Raw genomic sequence first — 11,744 nt, 5'->3', positions numbered from 1 at the left:
TTATTTCAAATGTTCGAGCACTAAATATTCCTTATTCATGTTCTTTTTTAATGCATTATCCATTATTCATTATTCATTATTCCGCTTCCACCCCCGAAATTGTTCTGTGAATGGTTATGCTTTTTTTACAAGCGGTTTCTCCAAGTTGATGGAGACGAGTTCTTTTCTTTGATTTAACTGCAAAGGTTATCTTTTGTTGTTCTATTTGCCCGTACCACCATCTTTTTCCACTGTGGGAACGCTGTTTTTGCGGCGAAAATCTGTTTGTTATCATGACTAGAAATGATGCCTTGTTCCTGGTGTATTTTTTCATAGCGACGTAAATAAACTTGGTACAATCTCTGACTATTTGTCCTTCAGAATCAAGAGCTACCTCTTGCACCAATTTTTGCTTTTGTTGCACTGGAGACTCGGAGCGTTTTCATTCTTCTTCAGATAAATTTAGCCACCCTTTAACTTCTTCATAAAGTTCCATCGGCGGCCTTTTAACTGTGTGGATGAGCTGAAACTTTTCTTAAGTCTCACGTTATGTGATTTACGCATGTGCGAAATGGTGGTTGTCGTGAAGGCTTGGAAATGGCTTAAACCCATTAGTAGAAAAACATGTAGGCGAGTTCAGTTGCTAATTCGATGGCTTAGCGGTTAATGCAGAGAAGAAGTAATCTAAGATGTCCTATGGTGCGAGAGTTCGAATAATTGGAGAGGCATGGTATGTTGTGGTAGCTCAAGGTAAGTGGCACAGTCCGTTGCTACTAGAGACGGTAAGTGGAAGAAGAACGGAAAACAAGGGAAAGGTGGAGAAGGGTGTTTTCTTTTTTATTCCCCCCTAAAAAATTTTTAAATTACATCCCCCAATGAAGGAAAACCCTTTATTTAGACCGTTTATAATAACCTAGGTTGAAAAAAATTTACCTAGGTTGAAAAAACTCAACCTAGGTTGAAATTAAATTAACCTGAATTTTAAGTCAACCTGTAACATATACACTATCTTAATTTTGTGCTTGCTATTGTAAACAGTGCTTGAGCAAATCCCATTTGCACGTTCCGGAACTTGCTCTGCTTATACCTGTCAAAACTGGTCTTGCATGAACGCTCTAAGCATTTTTCTTTATACCTACCCTCGTGTCAGCTCATGGGATGCGTTTCTCTTTAGTTTTTTGTTGTATAAGAGACCTTTTACGCTTACCTCTGTTGTCGTGAGGGTAGTACGCATGCGCAAGCGTTCCGCCTTCACCATCAAATGGGTATGGATCACCATGATATCTTCTACTAAATGAAATTAATATATCGACGTCATCATTAGGCAGTGACTGGTCTGCTTCTCGTATGGTCAAGCGGCTGACTTCCTCCCACTTTTTTATCATTTTTCTGATAACATCTCTTTGAACGTTCTCTGGAAGATCCGATGTACTGGACATGAATCGGTAGGTCAAACTCTAAATAGGTTAGAGATACAAATATCATTTATTATCTTTGTACCATTCATACGTCGATATATGGGGGCGAATTTCTCGTCCACCGTTCGAAAGGAGCAGCACCAACTTTGCCTTAGTTTCACTTTAAACAAGCAAGTCATTAAGAGGTGGTGTGACAAATGTAAAATTGTTTTAAATGGATCTGCTTGATTTAGCCAATTTTTGCCGTAAAACCGTAAATGACACAAAAAAAAAATAAGGAAGGCGTCCAATTCTGTCCTTTTTTCGTTAAAAACTAATAAGCATACAAGAGGACTTGACGACAACTCTAGTCAATCAGACCAACTGCTGAAACAGTGCTATCAACAAATCAGAATTCTTTGCAAAAATGTCTAGCTTGTTCAAAGCACTAAAAATTCAATTGTCCCACAGTATTTAAGGTCAATCACAAAGCGGTGTACGAATCGCGATCGACAGTTAATTGAAAAACCACTCCATCACGAACTCTGCAATCTGATTTCCTCAAGTCTTTAACAGTAACGAAGGGTGTTAGAAAAACTTGAACATGTTAAAACCAAAAGAAGTACGCATATTAATTAACACAAGGAAATAGCGGATTGCTGTTGTAAGAAAATGTGCGTAATAGAAAGAAGAGCTAACGCAATGAGGCGAAGGTTGATTTAATTACATAAGTTTTAAAAATCTTTTGTTTGCCTCTTCAAAAGTAAAGCATTTGAATTTGCCAGATCATTAACAAAAATGTTGTGCTGTGTTATTTTTGACGTTGTCCTTCGTTAGCTTGGAATAAAGTACTAGACACTTTGGTGTTAAGCAATACTCTACAATCGGAGTAAATTTCAGCTCTCAGAAGATAACTTTGGACAATGATGTGGATGCTGTTAATTTATCTGTCTTTTACGTCATTTAAGAAGGAAGGAAATCTAGCCTACCGTTTTCCTCCAATAAGATCCCTGTAAAGTAAAACGTTTTTTTCTCCTTGATGCACCATAAAGCAATGTGATGTTCGTGGGCACTCCACATCGAGGAGTTATAATCAACCATTTGGTGGCGTCATCCAGCACTCCCGTTTCCTTAATGCCTGCTCTGTACTGGAGCGTACGTAGCTGATCAGCCATATCATCAAATGTACTTCCAGGTTCCTTGTACCTGTACTTTATCATCCATTTCTTAAGATGTAAAATGACCAGGAAATAACATCAGCTAATAAAATAACTGTAGTGTACTGTATAGGGAGCTTTCAAACAATCAGCGAGTCTTTAGTATAGAAGCTACCAGTCAGCGGAAAAGATGTACGGTGGGGGTAATTTTGGGTCCGCGTTTCTTCGCTCGGATCCATTGTGACCAGTAACTTAGGCCATTCTTGGGCAATCTGTGTAAATTTGGTTTATGATTTAGCGTGCGCACGCACAGTTATGATGAACGCGTGAAGGAGTGGAAGACATATGATTCAATCTCTAGCCTCCATAATCCTTAACAAAACTGATGAGAGGTTTTTATTTCTCTTGCCCGACTAAAGAAAGCTATTTTCAAAAAGTGAATTCTATCATCAGGGCCTTGCTTCCCTCCTCCAAAGAAGAGGTAAGACAAGGATTCGCTCTGACGAAGGGCTAACGCTCGAAACGTCAGCTTTTAGAATCTCTGTACGGTGACCAATTTACATTATCAACTCCGTTGATAAACCAAATTTTTGTGTTATTTGCGCTTCCTCCTGAACAACATTGTGTAGGGTGGGGAATGAAAGGGGGCACTGATAGCAAAAAGAGCATAAGTTAATGGAATATTAGAAAGGTCGTAATTCCCTTTGTCCATCATTGAAGCTACTTGATTGCTCTGCAACTGAATTGTTGTACGAGAGTCCCCGAAAATCGATCTTAGGACTGCAAATGATTCCCATATTGGACCGCAAAAGATATAACATCGCTGCAGACACCGGATGAGCGTAAGAAAACTAAGGAAATCGCAATTCGTGAAGAAGGGAGATTTCGTTTCTTCTGTTTTCCTTTATTCAAAATGCATCTGAAAGTTATCATTAACATGCATAACCGTGACTACTGATGGTCGGCTCCCCTCGAATTCTTTATCACAGTGAATCTGTCCCATGACTGCATGCAATACAAAATCTGTACCGAAAGTGAGAACCAATCATGAAAAGTGTCATATTAGATTTCAAGGTCTCAAAGTCTGGAACTCAATGGAATTAAGTATGAAATCCTCTCATAAAGAATTCAAAGGAAATATCACTCAAAATTATTAATAAGTTTGTCTCTTTCTGAGCCAGTTATATGTATTTTAAGACAAAATTTGAAATTTTATGTAGTTCCTCTCAACGTCTAGAAAGTGTTTAATTTTGGTTTTTAGTTTGTAGGTGTGGGTGGGTGGTTTATGTTCACGTGCGTGGATGTATTTGTCTTCAGTGTGTTTACGTTTACCTAAGAGGCACGACCCTGTGCCGACTAGTAAACAATTATTTCGAACTATTGAAAACAACTCTCTCTTCGATAAACGCTTGGCTTTTTGTCTTGTATTTCCTTCAGATGAATAACTTCTAGCTCAGGACACGGAGTGTTGTGAGAAAGGGAACCAATTGCGTGTGTGTGTGTGATACGTGTTTTCAGCTGCACCATTCTACGAAACATGAGTGCAGCCCGGACATGAAACGTAAAACTTCCTTTGGCACGGGTTAGTGACCTAAACGTGACACCAGAGGCTTTCATTCGGTTGCTTCATTCGCTGGAATGAAACCAGCGGCTTTCATTCGGTTGCTTCTACTATGATGTCGCGCTAAAAGGATCCAATTTAACTACATTGGTTTCCCGACGAGCCGATGCTTGTCGTAGGTTCATTGACAGCATCCAACCAATAACCCACTTTGTAATATTATAAAACATAACTGTGCTATGAGGCTGGATAAGCCATATAATCTGCGACATAAAAGTGAGGCGAAAGTGCCATACAACACAATTCGATTTAGGAATTTCGTCACTTATAAATATTCGTACTATGTATTTAGTAATTAATCAAAATTCGATATATTTTATATATCCATAGTACAAATTGTAATAATTATGTTTATTATATACGCAGCTGTTCTTGACCACAACCTGTAATTCAGTCTTGACTGCGAGGGGTTAAAATAAACAAATCATTCATTCATTCATTCATACCAGGGCGGCTGCTGCTGTGCTCAGAGAAAACTTTAAGGATTCCGTGGTTTTTCCTTAACCGTACTGAATTAAAAAGCAATAAACAGACTGCTTCCAATTTTTTCTTTCTTGTTTTCAATGTCGAATGAACGCAAGTCAAATAAACCTTCCTTGGTACCACAAAGATCAAACACTAAAGAGAACGCCATCTGTTCGTGTAGAGCTCATTTCTCTTTAAATCTCAATTTAACAGGACACAATTTACTCATCACATTTGAACATACCTCCACATCTCCTATAGTGACGTCTGCAATTTCTTCTGGGGTCGGATTCTCACTCGTGCCAAGAGGTAAAGCGAAACTGTCGTTGGACAACAAGCAAAACATAGAAAATGTCACAAACAAGATAATAGAGCTGTGCTGAGCTTTCATCTTCTCAGTCTTAAAAAAAGAGCAAAATCTCGACCGAGATAATTTCCAAACGGTCAAGCAGTACAGCTGCTTGTCACTCCGGTACGAATGGCTAACAGATCAAATGATTTCTGAAAGTGTGTAGCTGTGAAATATAAAGCACTTACAAAATTTTGAAATTCACGGAAATATGATGACTATTCAGGGAGCTACGTGAGGTGATGATTTTGATAACATACCAGATTAGATACAGTGTCATGTCCTGTTTCGTCACGGAGCAGACTTTCACAGTCAGGATGCAGATCTTCAAAACCTCTAATTTTGACTTTCAGTGCACAGAGATTGCTTCGTAACGGATGGAAATAAGCTATTACTCGATGATATCATTTTTTACAACGAGGTACATTTTTTAATGGCAGTACTTTCCATCAGTACTGACCATTGCAGTCCCTATAACAGACACGTTTTAATTCTTAGAGCTTCACTTTAATCACATAAGCCTGCTTGATGTCAAACTCGGTATCTTCCACGCCCTTCCTCAAAAACTGCGTTTAAAGTTATGATGTTCTGCTCATATTATCCAAAGCCGACGTCAACTTGAAAATTTGTGACGGAAATGAACTACTCATGATCAGGATGTGTATTTCACATGAGTTTTACATATCAAACGTAACAAAAAAATGTTAGCAGTAATGTGTTACGTTTTTTAAACCAATTTATTGAGAAACAATCAGTTCGGAAATTGTATTACGTTATAAATTAAACGAAATACCTTGACCACATTCGTTTGAAAACGCATACATTTTCGATACATTTCGATCAGTGGGTTTTAATAGGCCTTCTGTCCACACGGAAACCTTCGGCGTTTTCATCGAAAACGCATCGATCGAAAGTGGATACAAATGAAAACGCGTGTAAATCAGCATTAGTGTGGACACAGGCGCCCCAAGCTCAGTTTGAGGGAAAGCCAACAAAATTATAAGGATTTGTATGGGAATACCGATAAAAGACCTGAGAAGATAATTTTAAGAAAAAGTTCTCAATTAAAAAGTGTATCTTTATTGCCATTGTGGGTCGCTTCTTTCCTGTGTGGTTCTTCGAGGCTGATTATGTAGAATAAACCCCGCTAATTAACAAATGTTTGAAAAGCTGGGGGCGGCTTTGATTGTAACAGGGGAGTGCGGGGCTGATATTTTAATAACCCCCTAGGGGATTATTAAAGTTGATAATCCCCTAGGTGAATATTACAGTAATATTCAAACACCATAAGGTTCTTTGGGATTCTCTCATTGTTCCTAGCCAGCAACTCATTGTCATCCACGACCGTGATATCCCTCTTCGACGCTTTCTTCTTGTTTGCTTTAGTCTCTTTTCAACACTGCCGATTGAGGCTTCTTGATGCTCGTCCGAGTGGTCAAAGCTGAACAACCCTTCTGTCGCCTCCTCAGCATTAAACTGAGCGTTTTCGTGGTCCACTTGCCGATTGTTCGAAGATACAAATTTCTCTAACACATGATGATTCCACACATTATTAAGATATGTAAAGCTGCGTCCTTTCATATCTACAACATAAGGCGGATTAGAAAATACCTCACCATCGATGCCACACATACGCTTGTTCACTCCCTTGTTATTGGCCGTTTAGACTATTGTAATAGTTTTCTTTGCAAAGTTCCCACGATACACGTAAGTAAGTTACGACGCATCCAAAATAGTGCTGCCCGGCTCGTATGTTCAACACTTCGTAGTCTTCATATTGCTGTCAAAAGAACTCCCAGTTCGCGACTTTATCTCCTTTGCACACCACAGGAGACGGAACGGGAAAATTTGACGGGCAAACCAACGTAGTTGAGGCTGCTGGTTTCACTTCTGACACCATGTTTCGAACGTAGCCTGTATTGTCTCGCGGCTGAGGAGAGCTGTTTGTGTCTCTGTGACTCTGTGTATGTTAAGTTGAATAAGTCCCAATTTCTCTCACGATTTTGCGGAGAGTAGCGCTTTGTTGTTAGCTTCGACGACTTGGAATTGTAGAACTGAACAGAATAAAGAGTAGTCAACACAATACAATGCATACTTGAAAAGGGTGAATGTTAGACATCAAAATTCTTTGACTTGGGCCATTTTAGTTTATTCCTAATGTTAGACATCCAGTTGAATGAATAGACAAATAAATAAAACTAGTACTGGACATTACTGAACCTGAAACTTAGCGACGTTTCGCCTAGAACCACTAGGCTTCTTCATGCATGATCGTTGGTGCAGGCCGAGATGCATGATAGGACACCACGCCAAACAGTGTCCCAAGAGTGAGACAAATGCGTCCACCCGAGCTGTGATGAATCTTACGTCGTGGAAACTAAACAGGCCCTAAAACAACCATTGAACCAGCACCTAAAGCCGAGCTCCAGCGGGATATCTACCAACGACTCCCCGGTATACACCCACACAGAGACCAGTGGACATAACACCCTCCCCACTGATGTTAAGATTCTAGACAAGAAGGCGCGGTGGTTCGAGCGGGGAGTGAAGGAGGCGATCTGGGAGAGAGTCGAGGCCCCTTCTTAAATAGGAGGACTGAGGACTGTCTCACTCTTGGGACACTGTTTTGCGTGTTGTCCCATCATGCATGTCGGCCTGCACCAACGATCGTGCATGAAGAAGCCTAGTGGTTCTAGGCGAAACGACGCTAAGTTTCAGGTTAATGTCCAGTACTAGTTTTATTTATTTGTCTACAGTACATACTTAATGGACCACTCCCCATGCATAGGGGGTTTTCAGGGCCAATGAAACACAATCAACGAAACGACAAAACACAACAACAACCACAACAACCACAACAACTGTTAAGAATCCCAACTATTCTACAATTCCCACCCTGGTCAGAGTTTTTCTCTGTCCTTGTGTGGGCCCATTTCCATTAGTAGGGCTAACTCTCACATGGTTCATGTGGGGTACAACACTAGCACTTCTCATTACACTCTAATAAGTTAAGTCTATTTACAAGATCGCCCGAATAGTTGAACCAGGGACTACCAGGAACAAATTCAATGAGTGGTCAGAGCGGTCTTAAACCTGGTAACTCCGGATCTCAAGGCAAGCATGACTGGGATGCAGCGGAAAGACAGCGGCGACTACAGCTTCACAGATCATGAGGTTTTATTTTCAGTCACTAAGACATTGACAGTTGAAAAGCAACTCTTTCCTAATTTGAGTATAACAATTTATCTGTTATGACAAAAGTCAGAAAATAATTAATTACAAAACATCTTGATTCATTTTTAAAAGAATGCGGCCGTTGGATTTGGGAGCGAAGACGGGATCCCTCAGGTCTCGCGATATTGGAAAACGCTCCACGTTCTTGGCAGCCAAGTATCCGCGCCTGACGTCGTATTTCGGGATAATGGATTCCCGCTTGTCGGAATTCCCGAGGGACCAGCTGTTATCGCTCTTCGATGAATCACTTTGATATCGCACTGGGTTATATAATGCACGGTGATTATGAATTCTTCGATTTAACTCTTCCAGCAGATCCGGCGAGGCCATAAGTCGCTACAAATGCAATCCAAAGAAAAGATATTACTTCTTTTAATAAACTGAATTAAAAGAAATACCTAGTACCCGGCCTTGAGAGTCAAATCAGTTTCGTAAGTTAATGCCTCGAAAAGAAACTTAATTCTGACATATAATGTTAAAAAAAAACATCAGACTAACAAAACTTGTGTTTCTCAAGAAATGCAAATCACAAACAGCTTTTCTATGCTTCACTTTACAGAAAGTGTTCATAAAGAAAATGCGGCATTTGTATTGAAGTTAGGCTACTGAATATCCCAGTTTAAGTTTATCACCTCATCTGACCTTGCTAGATCTGGGGCTCTTTCCATTCGACCAAGACTTTTAGTTAAGAATTTCCATGATTTTATACGGCGAATGGAACAGTATTTTCCGTTTGGCCGCTGGAAACCAATCACATCAACGAGAAAGTTGCCCCAAAATGACCCAAACAGCAATTGCGCTCGAGTAGGAATGAACCAGTTCAATAGGGTCGGTCTTCCGGTTGTTCCAGAATTGTTGAACTTTAGGACCACTTCGCGAGGTATACCCAAATTTCGGATTCTATTGTGTCAAGTCTAAAGGCGCTGTTACACTGTGAAATGTTTCGTGCAACTTGTCTCGCAATGTTGCACGAAGCAATTTCACAGTGTAACAGCGCCTTAAAGTGGTACTATGATCAAATTTTTACTATGATCAAATTTTTTGACTGTATCGCATAGAATTCCATGAAAGAACAAAAACGCCATTTACCGTTTGCAAATATCTTCATTAGTTCCGGAGATATTTTAAGTTTGAAAAATGGGTAAAATATGCAAATGAGATGACTAATGACGTCATACACTCAACCCAATATTATATTGAGTATATAAATAGAGCTACCTTTGCCAATTTACAGCGCAAACCATTGAAACTTGATAGTCTAATAGTTCTACAGGAAACACACCTATGGCTATAAAAAATTTTGTTCCTATGGCAACTCATTCTTTTCCAGTCCCCACCCACTTGATTTCAATATGTTAGTGATTGACAAAAAAAAATATATATATATATATATATATATATATCTTAGTGATTTTCAGTTTGAAAAATGTTAAACAAGGCCACAAAGTCGTGCTATCATATTTATATGCTTGCTGGATCATGCATATGAAGTGCTGTTAGCAAATATCAAAATGGAACGCCAAAGGTGGCCAGAAAAGCTCATAATGTGGGGGAGGTCTGGAACCCAGTATGATGCCATGGTAACAGAACTGTTAAGCTCATATTGTGGAGAACACTTAGTAGAATCTTACTGCAAAAAATCAAAAATTTCTGATACAAATTGGCTGAGATATCTCTTTTCATCATATTTGAACAAAATTTGGTTGAGTGTATGACGTCATCACTTGGCTACTTTGCATATTTTAAAAACTCGAATATCTCTGGAACGAAAAGAGATATTTGAAAAAAGTAAACAGCATTTTTCTTCTCACGCAGACTTCTTGTTTATGTTTCAAAATGGCTTGGATAGGAAAGATGCGATTTTCGTCATAGTACCACTGTCGTTGTCTCAATGGTTTAGTCTTTTATTTTTGGCTAGGGTAACGAGAGCGGCTACATCATCTGGAAAAAGACAAGTTCTTAGTTTGCATCCGCGTGATGAGACGGCCATGTTTATGTACAGAACAATGGAAAATGGCCCCACAAGTTTTGCATAAAAATAGAGTCAAATTCCCAAAAGACATCTGTTCACCAACATGGCCGCCTTGGCATAAGATGCAAACCATCAATAGTCGGATCAGTTCAGATTCATTAGGGCGGGAAAAAGAAATCACGTGAAAACCCAATATGAATTATATATTTGTTAGTGAAACCAATGATCACTAATTCATTGTTTTTGTCATGATATTGTTGTTCAGTATATATGAAAGCAAGAACGGATGCGAGAAATAGAGTTATTGTTAACTTGTAGATATCAGTATTGCCTTGCAGGCAGGCTTTCATCAGTCACAATTAGAAATCCATACGAGGTATTTTTGTATAGATATATCGAATTGGAGTCCGGAAAACGTAATAAAAACCTGATGAGTTATTTAATGATCAGATCAGTTCATTTAACATTTTTCTTATCTTATTTACATTCACCATGAGTTTTGAAATTACTTCATTTCTCCAGATTTTTGTTCCCCAACAACCCACAAACTGCGAGTGGTGCAAAAAGACGTCTCAGTGTTGAAACAAAATAATGCCTTTCTGTTGCAATCGGAATGAGTCCGTAACTTCAGGAGGCGAATACCGATTTCTCTTCTTTCCGGCGTTCTCAGTATGATACTTTGGTCTACATAGGATTAAGTTTAAAATCTTTAATTTGATTGATATGTGGTTGGATTTACACACGCACGCAGTTATTTCATACACATCATCTGCTTGACAATTGGCTTTGTTTTTCACCAATATGCGATATGATAGGTATGTCAGACTGGCAGAAGAACCGCCCATATGGTGGAAGGCTGGAGAGATAAAATGTGCTGTGTATAAAAAATCGGAGAGAAGTTTAACCATTTGGCATTTATGACTTGGATTTGGTCATTATTTATCAAGGAACTTAACATCACAACCACAAGATTCCATTTTCATCCTGGAGTTCATTGCTATCGCTATAAATTTCTGTAATATTACAATGCCCACCCTCAAGTCAGTACTTTTGTTAATTTCCCGATAAATAGCAGTATTCCCTAGCAGGCTAAGTATTCCCTTTAGCGCCCAAAATCCTACGATTGCTTTCTACTAGCCATGCGACTGTAGCAAGCTCACTACACGTTTGCGTACTCTAACTACTAGTTATTTTATCCATTTAGCATAGTTATTTTATCGATGCAAGTCGCTAATCCCCCCCCTTCAGAAAATAATCTTTATATTACGGGACAAAGGAAAACAAAGAAACTTCAGTGCCGGAGCAGCAAATTCCTTTGTAAAAAAGGCCTCTTACCTCCGTTACATAGTCCAGCCAATCCCGTTTTGATGTCACCAGGGAAGCGCTCTGCGCGCAGCCCACTGCAGCGCACAGCACCATCAGGAAATACGTAACTTTCCTCATGTTTAAGTTCGCAACTGAGTTCGAACTTAATTTTTTATTTCGCCCTTCCAGCAATGCGTCAACTTCGGCTTTGTGCGTGAAAGTAAAGAAGTGTTAAGAAAGTTTATCGGACGAAGCTTTATCAGGA

The 11,744-nt window shown here is 39.3% G+C and overlaps 1 protein-coding gene across 2 annotated transcripts in view; it reads right to left on the bottom strand.

Annotated features, from left to right (window-relative positions):
* Positions 1-5,179, bottom strand: part of LOC137980279 (matrix metalloproteinase-16-like) — a 16,180-nt gene extending 11,001 nt beyond the window's left edge. The window contains exons 1-3 of one of the 2 annotated variants that reach the window (XM_068827675.1): positions 4,864-5,179; positions 2,366-2,602; positions 1,187-1,436 (exon numbers count right to left, since the gene is read on the bottom strand). In XM_068827675.1, the coding sequence (XP_068683776.1) occupies positions 1,187-1,436; positions 2,366-2,602; positions 4,864-5,010 (634 nt within the window). In that variant the 5' untranslated portion in view covers positions 5,011-5,179. The remainder of the gene's footprint in view (positions 1-1,186; positions 1,437-2,365; positions 2,603-4,863) is intronic. The other variant, XM_068827676.1, reaches the window with a different exon arrangement.
* Positions 5,180-11,744: the final 6,565 nt, after the last annotated feature.

Source organism: Montipora foliosa, chromosome 12, assembly GCF_036669935.1.
Source record: "Montipora foliosa isolate CH-2021 chromosome 12, ASM3666993v2, whole genome shotgun sequence".
NCBI lineage: Eukaryota > Metazoa > Cnidaria > Anthozoa > Scleractinia > Acroporidae > Montipora > Montipora foliosa.
Note: the sequence above shows the minus strand (reverse complement) of the source record. Positions and strands in the feature narration are given on the sequence as shown.